The sequence below is a fragment of the Thalassophryne amazonica genome, chromosome 10 (assembly GCF_902500255.1).
Source record: "Thalassophryne amazonica chromosome 10, fThaAma1.1, whole genome shotgun sequence".
NCBI classification, from domain to species: Eukaryota; Metazoa; Chordata; class Actinopteri; order Batrachoidiformes; family Batrachoididae; genus Thalassophryne; species Thalassophryne amazonica.
Genome location: NC_047112.1, coordinates 37,869,179 through 37,888,604, shown reverse-complemented (window position 1 = coordinate 37,888,604; position 19,426 = coordinate 37,869,179). Strand labels below are relative to the sequence as shown.

The 19,426-nt window shown below is 41.5% G+C and overlaps 1 protein-coding gene across 1 annotated transcript in view; it reads left to right on the top strand.

Moving 5' to 3' along the window:
* tnfaip8l1 (tumor necrosis factor, alpha-induced protein 8-like 1) overlaps positions 1–19,426 on the top strand; it is a 68,248-nt gene that overhangs the window by 46,151 nt on the left and 2,671 nt on the right. The window contains exon 2 of the mRNA XM_034179833.1: positions 18,211–18,490. Coding sequence (XP_034035724.1) covers positions 18,219–18,490 — 272 coding nt within the window. The 5' untranslated portion in view covers positions 18,211–18,218. The remainder of the gene's footprint in view (positions 1–18,210; positions 18,491–19,426) is intronic.

The following is a 19,426-nucleotide window of genomic DNA, read 5'->3' as shown; positions in this document are numbered from 1 at the left end:
CGTTGAACGACCTGTGGAATGTCATTGTTTCGCACAGGGTCCACAGGAGGGAGAGCCGCAGCTTCGCCCTGAGGGCGCGCTTCCACCTGTGCGGCGAGAGCCTCCACCCTGCGGTTAAGGAGGACGTTCTGCTCGGTCATTAGATCCAACCGAGCCGTAAAAGCGGTGAGGATTTGCTGCAACTCACCGATCATTCCTCCTGCGGCCGCCTGTGCGCCCTGTTCTTCCATTGGCCGTTCAACAGCCGGTTGACGCCCCTCGGGATCCATGACGATGGCCGAGATATCCTGTTGTGAAAGTGTAAGAGCACGGACCCACAACAGGGGGCGCAAATGAACGGACAATGGATAAGGCCAAATACAACACTTTACTGTTGTGAAATTGCACAACAACAACGACAGATTACAATATAAACTCCAATATACACAGTGTTATGTGGGCAGGCTCGAAGATAGGAGACGTCAGTCCAAGTCGAACCGGAACCACACGATTTCCACCGCCACCGAACCCCGGGAATACTGGAGCCGCCAAGTCCCGAACTCCCAGGTGGCCACTGCCTACGCGTGTCGGATCTGGTACTGCTGGCGAGGAGCAAACACAGAAGTGGGTGCGTGTGCACCCAGCAACACGTATGGTGGGAAATCACCTCCACCTCTCGTCAAAAAAAGGAACAGAGTAAATGCTGTCCAAGTCACACAAGCAACAGTTATTCCACAATACAGTCAGCTGAGAATTTACCTCTTCGTAGAGCGATATCTCGGCAATGAGGTGGAGATGCCGTCTTGCTGATATACCACTGAAGATCAGATGATTGATGACAGCTGTCGTCGGTGATAAGTGACAGCTGTCACCCCGGCTGCTCCTGTGAGGCGGCAGCGCCCTCTGGTGCCTGGAGCCCGCACTCCAGGCAGGGCGCCCTCTGGTGGTGGTGGGCCAGCAGTACCTCCTCTTCAGCGGCCCACACAACAAAAATATCTTACACATTCTGATCAAGAGCAACCAATGTGCATATTAAAAATGTGAATCCAACCGACTTTTTTTTTCTTCTTCTTCTTCTTCTTCAGTGCAGTAGTATTAAATAACCCTGTCCCTATGTAGCCATGCCATTTTGGACACTGAATCCAGGATCAAGCAACTCCTACCACCTGACTTTGCAGAGTTAAGCTACAGTCACATTAGCTACAAATGACGGCAACAAGCAGTTCACTTTGTTGCTTAATGGGCGTTCCTGGGGCATGAAAGCTCACATTTCCGTGAACTGTCTTGTAAATCACTTCAGATGTGGTTGCAAAAAACAGCATTTCTGGATTTAGAAGTGTTTATTTCTTGCTAACCTTGATAAAATATATGAGAAACATATTCAGTTTATACAGAAATAAGCTGTTTTGGAGTGTTTTCTGCCATCTTGGTTTATTTTGTTGTCATGTCATGCTACGTATTCACTCAGGTTGGTAGTCGCTGTGTCGTGTCACTCAGTGTTTGCCTAAAACAGATTTCTTGTCTATTTTACGCCCCCACCCAGCTGGTAGCAAAGCGACTGTCGCCTCTACAAAATAGGGCTGAAACGATTACTCGAATAACTCGAATAATTCGATTACAAAAAATGATCGAGGCAAATTCTGTGCCTCGAAGCTTCGTTTAAATGATGTAGAACATATGCCAGGCCTGTGTGTGGTGCTGTAATGTCCCCAGAAAAACAACAGAAGACTACAGCATGCGCTCAGGGTGTAACAGCTAATAATTTAGCCCTTAAAGCTACCGCTTTCCAATGCAACACAGAGTAAAATAAAGCCTTTTAAGAGAAAGAGGGTCCACACTGATCATCTGAAATAGACTTACTGTGCATTTAAATCGAAGCAGTGTGTTTGTCTATTAATAAAAAACACACGGTCTGCTCGACGTGGTGAGTGACTATTGACCCGACGGCTGGGTACCCACAGTCGAAGCTGGCTGCTGTTCAGACTCACACTAAGTGTTTCGCTTTTTCTGGGCAACACACAATGCTTCACAAACACGGTAACGTAAAAAAAAATACTCAAAATGGTTACATTTTACAAGTTGGGGGAAAAAAAAAACATAACAGAAAGCCACATCCCATCGCCATTTCAACAAAATGTCAAGACTTTGGCACAGGGCATTGTGCCATTGCTTAGGGAGAGCCCTGGACTATTGATGTTGTTTAAAAACGCAAAAGTACTTTTTATCCGATTACTCGATTAACCGCCAGAATAATCGGTAGAATACTCGATTACAAAAATAATCAGTAGCTGCAGCCCTACTACAAAATGTCACCTCTGATTAACAATGAAAGGCGAGTTGCTGCTGTCGCAGTGGTCAGATCATTGCGGACGATACAGTCTTTGTAACTAGGCCAGTCAGTGTCTGTGATTGCACTAAACTATGGTTAAGCCTTCACTAGCATGCTGCCTGTGGGGATCCACGGGCTGTAGATTGGGTAGTGTTTCTAAAATAGGTAGCTGACATTTTTCAAGGGTGGTAATAAATTATGCAAAGTTTCAGTAATGAGTTGGAATGGTGTGTGAGTCCAGAATGTTTTGGAACCTTAGACCGCAACAGTTTTTTTTGAAGAACTCAACCCTTTTATTTCCTGTTAATTACATAGTTTTGTAATGTTAATTTGGTGTCTTAATGTAGTTATAAATTGTTTAGGTTCTTGTTATCACATACACTTGTTGTTGTTGTTGTTATTACTTCTATTTTGTCATTTGATTTTTAAATGGGTCGTAATGGAAATAAGTGTTTTCACTTTCCTGTGTCATCCATGTATTTTTAACATATTTACAATTATATTATGTACTTATATTGAACTTACTAAATAAAATCATGCTTGCATGCACGCTTTTAATATATAGATGATTTACCGCCCCCTGTTGTAATGGCATGTGAATCCAGAATGTATTTATCAGCATCCGCTGTTCAGTATTGTTAGGTAATATCTGTAGTTTCTCCAAAAATATTAGTTCTATCAGCATTCCTTTTTGGCAGCATTCATCCTTGAGCCAAAATACATAGGCATACCAAATGGCAAATGTCAGCTCTCCCCAGTTTGTCCTTGATCGAAGTTATAAGCATGCACGCACGCACGCAAAGCTTTTTGTCTATTCTGCATTCTGCCGCAAGCAGTTGGTTTTATTTTTACACACCTACACACGAAGATGGTGGTGGAAGATAACAAAGGCACTACACTTTTCATTCATGGTAATGGCAACATGACACTTAACCCACTCATGGTAACGGTAACATGACCCTTAACTAAACTGACTAAACCAGTTGAATTACAAAAACACAATAAATCAACAACACTAACAACACTGTTAAAATTACATGAACCACAGTAACATTTAAAACCCCAAACTTCCATATTGCATTGCAGCACAATATCCATTGTTTACTGGTTAGCTAAAATTGCTAATTTCTCCAAGAATATTAGTCCTATCAACTTTCTGTTTTCGCAGTGTTCATCCTTGATTCAAAATACATAAACATACCAAATGGCAAATGTCAGCTTTCCCCAGTTTCTGCATGATCAAAGCCATACACATGCATGCGTGCACACACACACTTGGTTATTGTAATATAGAGTCTCTGTTTGACTCCAAATCTTCATGCTTTCATCAGACCCAACTTGACAAATCAGTACACCTTAATTTTACTTGTCTCTGAAAATCCCACCATCTGTGGGCTTTAGACTGTCCGTGTTAAATGCCGAGCTCAAAGTACAGATGGGCACTAAAGTTATTTGCTGTGAGGTAACTGAACAAGTATCTGTGAAATCAGAAGTGGATGAAGGAGGATCTACTTTATTCGTGCTACAATGTCAAATGTTTTCATTCTTAAAAGATAGTAGAGAAGCTCAAATCTTCGACTGAACTGTGTTGCTTGACGCGGGGACATTTCGCTTCTAATCGCAGAAGCTTCCTCAGCTAAATTTCTTGCTCTGGTAGACTGACCTCTGTCTTGACTCTTGTAGAGAAGAACAAACAGAAGCCAGCAAAAGCTGGAGTTTTAAACCTAACAAGACCCCTCCTACTGAGAAGCAGATTGCTATTGGCAATGACTAACAATTGCTCTAATTAGCACCTATAGTACTCTAGTTAGCACCCTCCTACTGACAGGGTAGCTGTCCATCCTAACGATGAGGCTGACGCCTCTCCTGACGGCTCTCCTGATGACATGAATGACGCATTACCATGAACAAAAGACTGGAACTGCTTTGACCGGAGTAGGTGAGACTAAGCAGCCATTACACAAAAGGCTATACCAGCACCGCAGAGAGGGCACCAGTGGACCTCAGTCTGCAGTTCATCTCCACCTTAAAAACACTAACCACACGTTTGAGGACAAGGAAGTTAAAATCTTAGCCAGAGAGAAGAAATGGTTTGAGAAAGGTGTGAAGGAAGCTTTGTATGTGAAACAGTTGAAACCCAGCCTTAACCAGGGAGGGGGTCTGAGACACGCTTTGTCCCCTGTTTACAGTGGGGTACTCAGGTCAAAGCAGTTTTACTCTTTTGTCATGGTAATGCGTCATTCATGTCATCAGGAGAGCCGTCAGGAGAGGCGTCAGCCTCATCGTTAGGATGGACAGCTACCCTGTCAGTAGGAGGGTGCTAACGAGAGCACAATAGGTGCTAATTAAAGCTATTGTTTAGTCACTAGCCAATAGCGGTCTGCCTCTCGGTAGGAGAGGCTGGTTAGGTTTAAAACTCCAGCTTTTGTGGCTTCTGTTTGTTCTTCTCTACAAGAGTCAAGACAGAAGTCAGACTACCAGAGCAAGAATTTTAGCTGAGGAAGCTTCTGTGATTTGAAGTGAAACATCCTCACATCAAGCAACCCAGTCCAGTTGAATATTCAAGCTTCTCTACTATGGAAACCACCTGGACAACTGAGAGCCTTCACAGAAGCATCAGGAGAGGCTTCAGGCGAGGCGTCAGTCACATCGTTAGGAGGGACAGCGGCCCTGTCACTAGGAGGACGCTAACTAGAGTACTATAGGTGGTATTAGAGCAATTGTTAGTCACTGCCAATAGTAGTCTACCTCTCAGTAGGAGGGGTCTTGTTAGGTTTAAAACTCCAGCTTTTGCTGGCTTCTGTTTGTTATTCTCTACAAGAGTCAAGACAGAAGTCAGACTACCAGAGCAAGAAATTTAGCTGAGGAAGCTTCTGCGATTAGAAGCGAAACGTCCTCTCGTCAAGCAACCCAGTCCAGTCGAAGATTCAAGCTTCTCTACTATGGAAACCACCTGGACAACTGAGAGCCTTCACAGAAACATTCTTAAGACTATCACAAATGGATCGTGTTGACAATGTTGTAATGATTTAATCACCTCTAGGCAATAAACAAAAATGGTGACTGTAATGTATGTCCTCATGAAGCATAACTAATCAATCTGGTCTTTTTCTGTTTCTTCTAGTGAGATTTTGCTACATTTTTTGTTTCATATCACTGTAAAAAATATAATACATCTGAGTTTTGGACTGTTAGTTGCAAAGAATCATTTAAAAAAAAACTTTTTTTTTTCTTCTGATACTGTAGATCAAGCAATTAATCTATTGCTTAGTTTTCATTGATTAAAAGTATTATTTGTAGAGTGAAACCAGGAGAAGCGTACCTTCAGATTGCGTTCTCACAGTTGGATGCAACAGAATGTTGTTGTCTCACTGCTCCCGGCTGATGTCATTGTTTATGAAAATCTCTCTTTTTGTCATCCATGCTAAAAAGCACACAGCCATTGTTTTCATTGTTATCCGCTCTGTTTGCTCTGGAGACTGCTTTTGAAAAGCTCTTTTCAGTTGAAAAGCACCAGCTTTGGGTAGACAGAAGGCCAAAATGGCAAGCAGTGAATGTTTTCTATCCCCCCAAAAATTGAGAAGGATGCACAAGAACTCTAACAGCATTAAATGTTTTAGTCCATGAGCCAAGCAAATATTCTGCATCAGCTGAGGTGGTGGAAAGTAATTTGGTATGGGGATGTCCTGATCCTATTACAGCAATCAGCATCTGGACCAATCAAAGCAATTTTGAATCTGGTTTATTCAACACAAGTCTTGCACTGTCCACTGTGCATTGTCTCAGATTGTTTCAAAACCTCAGCGCAGACGGAGCCGTAGACCACTCTATTCAGTGATTGCTTCTAGTACAGCAGCAATGTGCAGGGAGAGATTCCAAATGGACACAAAGTCTACTTCTGACTGATGGCACAAATCCGGTGCAACATTCCACATGAGTACTTGTGTTTTATCGCCATCCTGTCTCATCAGTGCTTTTTGTTTGTGTGTGTATGTCTCCTCCCACCCCCCAAAAACAGCCGTACAGATCCATAGCCAGACCTTTTTAGGTGAAGGTCCACTTTTGAAGATATACTTGTATGATATTTTTGCATATGATGTTGATGAATGCTTTTTTTTATCAACTAATACTCAGCCACCAGACTTTGCACTTGCACTAAGTGGAATTGATAAGAAACATATAAAAATTGTTTTATTATACTGTAAAATAACTTAAAACATTTAAGGGGCACCTTGGGTTAAAGATACTCTTACATTTTGGGGGAAAAAAAGATTTGTTGTTGTCAAGCATTGTATTGATGTTAATGTGTTTGCAGTGTGTTTTGTGCAAGTGTAATCTAGGAAAATACACACATTAGATTAAATGACTGATTGGAGGCAGAAAATGTGATTGGGACATTTCCAGTTTTCACAGTCTGTTATGTATAATTATCCCCTTGTATGGCAAAATATGTTGTAGATCATAAGATTGTGGAATCAGATGTTGACCGTAATTGCTCCTCGCACTTTGGTGACCAAGCCCTCAAACCCATCAAAAGATTAAATTCAAACTTTTTTTCTCACTTTAGTGAGACTGGGTTGTGAGTGTTGTTTTTCCCACCTTAAGTGATACCGATTTAGATCAAAATCTGCTGCAGGCACAGACTATTTACATTCATAAAAAACAAAGTGCCTCCTTTGTCATCCCTTTTCCTCGCATTTTTCCACTATTGAATTGATGGTTACGATGGTTGCTGATGCAAGAGGAATTTAATGTGCACTGTGCAGTCACGCTCCAGTCTGAGCAAAAGATTGCGGCTATTTAGTTACTTTCCAAAACTGTTAAAGTTCTATCAACAAAGGCACATAGAAGAAGAGTGGGTGGTAAGTGGAAGCTTGCCTTAAGGATGCACGCTGCTCTTTCCGTCATCGAGGCTGACCATTGAAAAGTCAGAGGGTGTCTGCATGATTGTGTGACAGATGTTCAGCAGTTGACGACATAGAAATGAAGATTTCACATTCTGTTCATTATTTTATTTTATTTTTTTGAATCATTGGTGTCTTTGTTTCTTATTTCACACACATTGCATCAGTGCTGGGTTTTCTGTAAGCAGAGCAGCTTGTCTGGTTTTGAGAAACAATCAGTGGAGATCTATTGACCCTCGATCAGCACACCGAGAGGTTTCAATCTCTGGCTGGTATTTGGGGAGGGGGGGGGTGTGTGCATTCAGCAGAATAGATTAGGCACCAAGCAGTATATAAATGACCTCCCACATTCAAGATCTACATTTTCCCGCTGTGTCAGGATTGATATATAATACGCTCCCACCCTTTCTCTCTGGTTTCTGCCTTCCTGGAAGCTTCCTGCTGACACTCTCTCGAAGGAGTCTTATTGATATTCTTGGAGAGGGATTGCAGACAGAGAGGTAGAGAAGAAAAGAGCGGGGGGGGGGGAATGAAAGCCATAGTAGCTGCAGACACACTGACTTTCAGGATCAGCAACACTGAAAATCACAAGTCAGCCAGCAGGTGTGCTGCTGTTCATTGTGTTTCGTTTTTGTTTTTTTTTTTTATCATGACCCACCACACGGCTTAAGGAGTACATATGTCACAGCATTTCTAAAATAACAGTTGGTCTGCTAGGTGTATGCGTGAAAGCCTTCCTTGAGATGGAGGTGCTGACCCTCCTCCTTGGTTTCATTATGTTGTCTGTAGGTTTATCTATTGGAGCACGTATAGTTCTATCTGAAAATGTTGCAAATGAGCCCCTGTGAGGTTGATTTACAGGAGGGGTCACCAACTGTGCTCCTATAGATCACCTGTTTTGCGTGTTTTCCTATTCCACCTACTGCAGCCACAGCTACTCACTCACTCACAGCTGGTGTTTTCTGGTTTAGTTGATTAGCAGTGAGAAGAGCGAGGTAATAGTAAAAGGAGCAGGGCTGGTTACCCCTAATTTATAGTGTCTCTCAACCACACAGACCATTGTTGACAGACCATATTGTGATGATGTTACAGTACATCCGGAAAGTATTCAGCACTTTACTTTTTCCACATTTTGTTATGTTACAGCCTTATTCCAAAATGGAGTAAATTCATTTTTCTTTCAAAATTGTACTCACAACGCTATTATGATGCTGCCACCATCATGCTTCACTGTAGGGATGGTGCCTGGTTTCCTCCAAACATGACACCTGGCAATCATGCCAAAGAGTTCGATCTGTCTCATCAGACCAGAGAATTTTTTTTTTTCTCATGGTCTGAGAGTCCTTCAGGTGCCTTTTGGCAAACTCTAGGTGGGCTGCCATGTGCTGTTTACTAAGGAGTGGCTTCTGTGTGGTCACTCTACCACACAGGCCTGATTGGTGGATTGCTGCAGAGATGTTTGTCCTTCTGGAAGGTTCTCCTCTCTCCACAGAGGAATGCTGGAGCTCTGACAGGGTGACCATCGTGTTCTTGTGGTGGATCTGAACTTCTTCCATTTACGGATGATGGAGGCTACTGTGCTCATTGAGACCTTCAGAACAGAAAATGTTTCTGTACCCTTCCCCAGATTTGTGCCTCGAGACAATCTTGTCTCAGAGGTCTATAGACAATTCCTTTGACTTCATGTTTGGTTTGTGCTCTGACATGCACTGTCAACTGTGGGACCTTATATGTAGACAGGCATGTTACAAATCATGTCCAATCAAATGAATTTACCCCAGGTGGACTCCAGTTAACCTGTAGAAACATCTCAAGGATGATCAATGGAAACAGGATGCATATGAGCTCAATTTTGAACTTCATGGCAAAGGTTGTGAATGCTTATGTACGAGGTCTGTTAGAAAAGTATCCGACCTTTTTATTTTTTGCAAAAACCATATGGATTTGAATCACGTGTGATTGCATCAGCCAAGCTTGAACCTTCGTATGCATGCGTGAGTTTTTTCACGCCTGTCGGTTGCGTCATTCGCCTGTGAGCACGCTTTGTGTGAGCACTGGTCCACCCCTCTCATCGGCTTTTTATTGAGAATAAAATGTCTGAACGATTTGGAGCTTAGCTGCATCAAATGTTTCCAGAAACTGTGAGAGACCTCCAGGTGGACACCATTCGGAAAATTCAGATGGCTTTCAGGGACGATTTTATGGGTATTACACAGATTAAGGAGTGCTCCAGCCGGTTTAAATACCGCCCACAGCTGCTGAGAGCGCGGCGCACTCCGAACGCCGATCGACAGGCTGAAACCCCGCTGAAACAACCAGCTCATTTCCAACGTGAAGGCTTTGTTGATCCGGGACGTCGTCTGACTTCCACAAAAATGGCAGAAGACGTGGACATCAGGAATTTTTTGGCACATTCCACTGTTACAGGAGTTTTTTTTCATGGAAAGAGAAGCGGAGGGATGCGCCACGGAGCTGCTCATGGCGCGGGACAAAACCACCTCCGTGTTGGTCTGACAGGACGGCTTTGAGATGGCTTTCAGACGGCTTCCGGTGGCTTTTCAGTCGTGTGACTATCCGAGAAATTGTGCATGAGCTGGACATGCCAGAACATGTCCTTTGAGGCTTCATCACAGCGTTGCTTTGCACCATGCGGCTCCGTCCCGACGCGCGGAATTCCTCCGCACGTCTGTCTCAGTGTGCCGAAAAAGTGCTGATGTCCACGTCTTCCGCAATTTCTGTGGTAGTCAGACGACGTCCCGGATCAACACAGCGTTCAGTTTGGAAATGAATGGCACATTCCACTGTTACAGGAGTTTTTGTCATGGAAAGAGGAGCGGAGGAATTCCGCGCGTCGGGACGGAGCCGCATGGCGCAAAGCAATGCCGTGATGAAGCCTTACAGGACATGTTCTGGCATGTCCAGCTCATGCACAATTTCTCTGATAGTCACACGACTGAAAAGCCACCAGAAGCTGTCTGAAAGCCCTCCTGTGAGACCAACATGGAGGTGGTTTTGTCCCGCGCCATGAGCGGCTCCGTGGCGCATTCCTCCGCTTCTCTTTCCATGAAAAAAAACTCCTGTAACAGTGGAATGTGCTGAAAAAGTCTTGATGTCCACGTCTTCTGCCATTTTTATGGAAATCAGACGACGTCCCGGATCAACAAAGCCTTCATGTTGGAAATGATCTGGTTGTTTCAGTGGGGTCTCAGCCTGTCGATCGGCGCTCGGAGTGCGCCGCGCTCTCAGCAGCTGTGGGCGGTCTTTAAACCGGCTGGAGCACTCCTTAATCTGTGTAATCCCCATAAAATTGTCCCTGAAAGCCATCTGAATTTTCCGAATGGTGTCCACCTGGAGGTCTCTCACAGTTTCTGGAAAAATTTGATGCAGCAAAGCTCCAAATCGTTCAGACATTTTATTTGCAATAAAAATCCGACGAGGGGGGTGGACCACTGCTCACACAAAGCCTGCTCACAGGCGAATGACGCAACCGACAGGCGTGAAAAAACTCACGCATGCGCACGAAGGTTCAAGCTTGGCTGATGCAATCACACGTGATTCAAATCCATATGGTTTTTGCAAAAAATAAAAAGGTCGGAGTTTTCTAACAGACCTCGTACATGTGATTTCTTAGGTTTTTTTTTTTTGTTTTGTTTTTTTTTTTTAATAAATTTGCAAAAATCAAAACTTTTTAAACATTGTCATTATGAATTTTGAGGAAAACAATGAATTTCATTAATTTTGAAATAATGCTAACAACAAAATGTGGAAAAAGTGAAGCACTGTGAATACTTTCCAGACCCATAGTATGTACAAATCTTGTCCTTTCAAAACTGACCAATCACTGATTGTGATAAAGGTTACATATATCTTGCAAAACGAATTCCAATAATACGCAAATACTACCCTTTGATTATACTCTTCGTGAGTGCTCAAATGAACCGTGATCACTTGTTCTGTTTGTTTACAGAGCTGACACACACACACACACACACACACACACACACACACACACACACACACACACACACACTCTGTTTTTGTTTTTAAAAGCCCATTCCTCTGCTTTATTTTTGGGAGCATTTCCCTGGTTACCATTCGACTGTCTTAATAATTATAACTATTATTGGTGCACATTCTGTACAGCTTACCTACTACATGGTGATTTTTAAAATATTTACAAATCAGTACTTGAACATATGTAGGCATATGTTGCATTTTTTTTACACTTATCTATTATTTTGGACATCTGTGATAACATTTGATTCCAAACATTGACTCATACATTGCATGGATAAAGTTCAGGGGTCACTGACCTTGGTTCTGGAACTCACCTGCCATAATTCCATGTATGCCTGGTGCAACCACACCTGATTAGCCAGGTCTGGTGTTTCCTAGCTCTTGATTGGATGAGCACACTTGACTTGATTAGTTACCAGTGGGTGGTGAAGGGAGAGATGGAAATCATGCAGGGCAGGTGATCTCCAAGAGCAGGGTTGGTGACTCCTGCTGTAGTTTTATTGTGCAGTATAGAAAGTCATAGTTTTAGTCAACAATGCCTTGGAGTTAGAATTTTAAGGATCTAATATTGAAAGGTAGGGATGGAGCAGTAGTCTGCCTGGGTGGTTGCTTTCCAGGATGCATGGGCATAGTGTATAGGACATTAGAACATCATACATACATGTGTTTGTCAATGTGTGGAAATGTTCCTATAAATCCTCACCAGTGCATGGGACACATTTGATACTTGGAACATTACTACAACCTGGGATCTGGTTAGGTTTTAAGGTTGTTAGGTTCATATATTTTCATATTATTGAGGATAGATGGGTTTTTTCATTTCTTTTTAAAGTAATCACCCATTATATGAGATTGCTGTATGAGAAAGACTTTATATTCAAAGTGTGTGTGTGTGCATTATGGTGACACAAATAGGATGGCATATGCAAATATATTTATTAGGCTGCCAATTTATAACTCAAGAATGTGTGATAAAAGACTGAAAATTCATCACAATGCATCGCATATTGTTTTGATGCAGATGTGGTGACCTGCATAGATATAAAAAATAAGGTGCTGATTTGCAAACACATTATCAGAAATCTAGGGTGCCCACAACTTCACAGGTCATTGTGAAATTCAAGTGCCTGTTGCATAATTTTATAGGAGCAGATCCATTTTTGAGTATATCAGATTAAAGCTCTTAATGCCGTTATTCATCACTTCTAGAAACTGTTCATTCCTCTGCAGTGAAATTAGGAAGCTTTTGTGGCAAACTTTTTGTTGTTGTTAGTTTTCATGAGCGTGTGAGTGTGCGTGCATACACACACACACACTTCACGTCATCCTTGGAGATTTTTGAGGTTAAACCGGGAGAGAACAGGAAATCTGACTGGGCTTGTAAACTTGAAGAAGTGATCCGGGAAATTCACTGACCCACAACTGCAGGCCTGCCTTTGACGGAGGATGTGGAAGGGAGGTGACAGCCGCAGACTGAAGTGACCCCAAACGACTGTCATTGACGTAGCTTTTCATTGTCCAAACGATAATGTATGCATAGGCGTACACAAACAGAATACGGGCACACAATGGCATGAATGAGTCAACATTCGTGCGGTGTGATATCCCATTTTAACACCTTGTTTCTTTAAATTGCACTCGCCAGCTCAGACATCCAGATTATAGTGTCTACTTTGTGTGATCATTTTGTAAACTGCTTCAAGCCAGAGAGTTACTGTTACTAAGATGACAGCCGTCACTCCCAGTTATCTTAAAGAAGGCACTTTTTGGCTCTCTACTTTAAAATTGTTCATTTTGTTGATGGGACTTGAATCAAGGCAACATTTTCATACAGTGCAACAGGCATTGTATGAAAATGTTGTCCCCTTTCCAGGCTGACACTTTGTTTAATTGTATCATCACAGTTTTGGTGTCAAATTATGCATGTCAAAAACAAAACCATGTCACCATAAGTTGCAACTTTACACTATAACTAGAACGTTGCCCGATAACTTCATATCTCCGCTGGGGTGACGGACGTCTTTTGCTTACCACGCTACACAGACAAAACACAGTTTTGATATGGCACATACCATTTCAGATATACAATGTGAGCAGTAACCGTATATACAGTAGTGTTCAGAATAATAGTAGTGCTATGTGACTATAAAGATTAATCCAGTTTTTGAGTATATTTCTTATTGTTACATGGGAAACAAGGTACCAGTAGATTCAGTAGAGTCTCACAAATCCAACAAGACCAAGCATTCATGATATGCACACTCTTAAGGCTATAAAATTGGGCTATTGGTTAAAAAAAAAAAAAAAGTAGAAAAGGGGGTGTTCACAGTAATAGTAGCATCTGCTGTTGACGCTACAAACTCAAAACTATTATGTTCAAACTGCTTTTTTTAGCAATCCTGTGAATCACTAAACTAGTATTTAGTTGTATAACCACAGTTTTTCATGATTTCTTCACATCTGTGAGGCATTAATTTTGTTGGTTTGGAACCAAGATTTTGCTCGTGTACTAGTGTGCTTGGGGTCATTGTCTTGTTGAAACACCCATTTCAAGGGCATGTCCTCTTCAGCATAAGGCAACATGACCTTCAAGTATTTTGACATATCCAAACTGATCCATGATACCTGGTATGCGATATATAGGCCCAGCACCATAGTAGGAGAAACATGCTCATATCATGATGCTTCCACCACCATGCTTCACTGTCTTCACTGTGAACTGTGGCTTGAATTCAGAGTTTGGGGGTCATCTCACAAACTGTCTGTGGCCCTTGGACCCAAAAAGAACAATTTTAAACTCATCAGTCCACAAAATATTCCTCCATTTCTCTTTAGGCCAGTTGATGTGTTCTTTGGCAAACTGTAACCTCTTCTGCACGTCTTTTATTTAACAGAGGGACTTTGCGGGGGATTCTTGCAAATAAATTAGCTTCACACAGGCGTCTTCTGTCACAGCACTTACAGGTAACTGCAGACTGTCTTTGATCATCCTGGAGCTGATCAATGGGTGAGCCTTTGCCATTCTGGTTATTCTTCTATCCATTTTGATGGTTGTTTTCCGTTTTCTTCCATGCGTCTGTTTTTTTTTTTTTTTTGTCCATTTTAAAGCATTGGAGATCATTGTAGATTAACAGCCTATGATTTTTTGCACCTGCGTATGTTTTCCCCTCTCCAATCAACTTTTTAATCAAACTACACTGTTCTTCTGAACAATGTCTTGAACGTCCCATTTTCCTCAGACTTTCAAAGAGAAAAGCATGTTCAACACGTGCTGGCTTCATCCTTAAATAGGGGACACCTGATTCACACCTGTTTTTTCCACAAAATTGACAAACTCACTGACTGAATGCCACACTACTATTATTGTGAACACCCCCTTTTCTACTTTTTTTTTACTAATAGCCCAATTTCATAGCCTTAAGAGTGTGCATATCATGAATGCTCAGTCTTGTTGGATTTGTGAGAATCTACTGGTACCTTGTTTCCCATGTAACAATAAGAAATATACTCAAAACCTGGATTAATCTTTTTAGTCACATAGCACTATTATTCTGAATACTACTGTAAATGCCAAATGCAACGTTTTTCAACCAATCATATAGCTTAACTGATCCACGCGTAGGGTAAAGGCCCACCCACCTTTAGTGTGGAGTTGAGAGTAGCCGGAAGACGTGGGTAGATCGCGGAGGTGAGCTTGCAAGTTGTCGTAGCAACTCTCTATTCAGTGAAAGCATCTTTTAATATGAAATCTAAAGTTGAAGTCCATTTCCTGTCAGTCTTTAGAGTCTTGTCTTCTGAGTTTGCTCCCCACATAGATGACCGGGAGGGGTGGAAAACCCCAAACAGGATCCATGGGCTCTAGATTGGGTAGAGTTTATAAAATAGGTAGTTGACATTTTCCAAGGGTGGTAATAAATTATGCAAAGTATCTATAATGAGTCGGAATGGTGTGAGAGTCTAGAATGTGTTTGGAACCTTAGAACATAAAAGTTTTTAGAGGAAGAACTCAACCCTTTCATTTCCTGTTAATTACGTAATGTTTTAATGCTAATTTACTGTCTTAATGTATTTATAAATTGTTTAGGTTCTTGTTATTATATGCACACTATTATTAATCACCATTATTATTATATTTTATTACTACTTCTATTTTGTCATTTTATTTTTAAATAGACCACATTGGAATTACGTTTTTTTTTTTCCACTTTCTTGTGTCATCCATGTATTTTTAATGTATTTACATTTATTATGTAGAGCCCGGCCAATATTATCGGCCGATATAAGCTCTTTTCAAAGTACTTACTATCGGCCGAATTTTTGCCGATAGAACGCCGATAATTTCTCATAAACAGAACAGTTACTGAAATAATGTTTGTGTTGGCAATGTAAAATATCCTTGCACCATTTATCCAGTAGATGGAGCTCTGACTCCATTCAACTGAGAGCTGCTTACACCCCTGCTTAAATGTGTTCATCACCGGCCCCCGTAGTTCGCCATCGCACTGCACTATTCGGCTGACAAAAGCATACAAGTAAGTTTATAAGGATGTTGTTTGTAATAACTTTGCGATTACATTCACCCCACATTTCTCCCCCGCTTCAGTTCAACTCAGTTTGATTAACTCAGTTTATGTAGTAATGTGTCAAATGTGCTTCATTGCATCGGTCAGGCTTTTTATTAAGCCAACGTTGTGTAGACCATATTTCTAGCATGAAAAACTTTTGTTTACTGCTAAGAGGTTGAAACATTCAGATTCACTGGTCGTCCGTAGGGTTCTGGGAATTACTGCCATTTGCCATTAAGCCTCTGGGGCCGACGCCGTCGGATACGACAGCTGGGACCAAGCTTTACTAAATTGTAAATAACTTTTTAATGATATGAGATAGAAACTTACTCTTTTTTTGCTGAAAAGTTAACACAGCGGACTTTCGATCCACCGTCGGCCATCTTGGTACTCCTCATAGAAGATGTGTGATGACGTGCGCAATGTGAGTGTCCAATCGTAATTGGTTCTCCGTCACATGGTTTTCCAAAATCCAATCGTAGGGCAGATTTACCTCACGTGATATGGCAAAGATCGTTTTCAGGAGTGATATCTTACTAGTTGGCCCGTTTGAATAGCCTCCTAACTGCTCCAATTGCATTTTTGCATTTTTTGAACTTGAAAATTCTTCTCTGTTATAAAGTTAATCAATATGAGGACAAAGGTTCAGCTTTTAGCTCATACCTTTTTTGTTAAGGGTCCAAAAAAGAACATTTTATTCATTAAAAAAACAAACAAATTATCAGCTGATTTATCGGCTATCTGCAAATCGGCCAATTTATTGATTATTGGCATTTTTTTCATCCAAATATCGTTATTGGCATCAGCCTCAAAAAATCCATATCGGTCGGGCTCTATTATTATGTACTTTCATTGAACTTACTAAATAAAATCATGCACACATACACGTACACAAAGGCCATTTGGCTTTTTATATGTAGATGATTTACATGCCCTGCTGGAATGGTGTGTACATTCAGAAATTATTGATCAACTTCCATTGTTCACTGTTGTTAGCTAATATTCCTAATTTCTCCAAAAATATTAGTCCTATCAATTTTCTGTTTTGGCAGCGTTCATCCTTGACCCAAAATACATTAGCTTACCAAATGGCAAATGTTAGCTCCACCCAGTTTTTCCGTGATCGAAGCCGTACATATGCACAAGGTCTCACACACACACACACGCACACACACACAGAGGCCATTTGGCTATAATATATAGATTCTTTGCAAAAAAAAAGTTTGCATTTTAACCTGAAAACATTGACTTGTCAGTGAAATCCATTTTTGAATCCATTTTTAATGGTTAAAGGTTAAAACTGGAATTCCTCATCACTTTTCAGAAATAATGTGGATCAAATGGAAACTTGGGTTTTCTGAGACATTTTAGTCCAAAATCTGGTCTCTAGTGTGTTACTGCAATATGAGAAGGGGCCATTCCATCAGGGTTAAAGGTCAAAATAAAGTTGTTGTAAAGGGGAGCGTGGGGGGCGGTGGGGGAGATCATAGCAATTAGAAACTTGGGGGTGGAGGGTAATTTTAAGTTCTCAATCTCTTTGCTAATGACTGTGGTGAGCTGAGTAGTAGGTGAATTGTTTACATTTTTAGCTATTACCATGATAGCACCTCAGTTTCTGACAAAGTATTCCATTGGAACCTGTATACAATTAACACAGTACAACATCATCTAGAAGCACGGAATGATGGATGGACTTGTGCAGTATACTGTATGAAAATGTCTTTTGAATGTCTGTCTGTTTTGGACCCCCCCCCCCCCCCCCCCCGCCCATTTATATTATTTTTAGCATTATTATTATTATTATTACTTAATTTCATTTGGCTTATGCAGTCCTGAGGTGATTGGACAGAGGTGTTTAGCAATGCCCAATATCTTTGCAAGTGAACAGAGGTCTCCTGCAAATCTTTTGGTTCCGGTCTTACTCTATGGTTGTGAGACCTTGACTCTAACCAGTGACCCAAAGCAACAACTAGATAACTTTGGTCCTAGGTCTCTTCAAAGGATCCTTAGGTACCACTGGAACAACTTTGTGTCAAACTGTTATTTCAGGAGACTTGCATGATAGTATCGCTTACATTGTGAATGAATATCAGCTTCAGTTTGGCCATACAGCATGTTTGAATGACTATGATCCAACATGTAGGTTCTTCAGTGTGGAGAACCTCAGCAGCTGCATAAGGCCAAGGGGAGATCTAGGTTTCACTTGGCTGCCTCAAATACATTATAGATGGCTACTTTGGAGAGGTGATTGGCTGGTTGTACTGGCTGAATTTTAGCTTTAACTGTACCACTCTACCATAAAGCACCAGGAAAAAAATTTCCCCCCATAACTTCAAAAATCCTTTTCCAAATAAGAATATGTCTTTAAATATTCTAACCACTTTTTATGTGTCATCTTCACCTTGTCTTGCTCTAGACTTGACCATGGACTCCTTCAGCACCAAGAGCTTAGCCTTGCAGGCACAGAAGAAACTCATGAGCAAAATGGCAACTAAGAGCGTGGCCAACCTCTTCATTGATGACACCAGCAGCGAAGTATTGGATGAGCTGTACCGCGTCACCAAAGAGTACACCCGCAACCGTAAAGAGTCCCAGAAGATCATCAAGAATTTGATCAAAATGGTGGTGAAGCTGGGTGTGCTCTACAGGAATAACCAGTTCAACAGTGAGGAGCTAATCGTGGTGGAGAACTTCAGGTGGGGAGAAAAAAGGGTTTACAGGAGTTTGCTTGATCTTTTGAGGAAACTTTGTGTGTGTTATAACACTTTTTACAATGACACAGTGTAGTTGCCTAATGACCTTAAAGGCCACATGCAAATGTCTGGAAATCTATATTCTAATCTAAGTACATTTCTTCCATGAATCTGATTGGTTAATCGTTTGAGATTTCAGACCATAAAATATCATGTGGACGGTGGCAAAAAATTAAAACGTACCGTAAAAATCAAGCATGAACGTCCGCAAATCATCAGACACAACAGGGTTATTCCCTAATTTTCCTTGAAGGCTGTTCTATCTAAAGCCAGAGTTGTCTGTATTTTTCCCCAAATCATTCTGTCAGTTTATTTCATTCCTTATTTGGTCACACATTGCTCTTGAAGTATCCTGCTGGTGAGACTGCATGCTGCTGTGTGACGTCAGAGCAGGGTCTACTCCGTCTTCATTGCTTTCGTTCACAATGGCAGAGGATGCAGAGATTTGGAAAAGTTTTCATCCAATATTTCTCTGAATGCTGACGATGATTTGAGGAGAGTTTGACAGTGTAGAACCCAGGTGGTGTACAGCCTTACATGTTCGAACCAGAACAGTCAGAATGAGAAGATTCAGACGAGGAATCTGACAAAAACGGTGACAATGAACGTGTCAGGAAGCCAGGCGCTTGGAAGTTCTGTATTGGTCAGTAATATGGCTGTGTAGTCGTTAATGTTATTTTCATAATGCCATTTTTTAGTGGGTAACACATTGGACCCAGGCCTTTGAAGTTTCATGTTGGAATAGCCGTATGATCAAATGAAGCCTCAGACAGACTGTGTACACGAAAAATAAGAAAGGGGGGGATGCACATGATCAGAATGTGTCCTGTAGGTGGTGTCCATCTTCAGTTTCAGGAACTTGTTGTACGGCACTTGTTT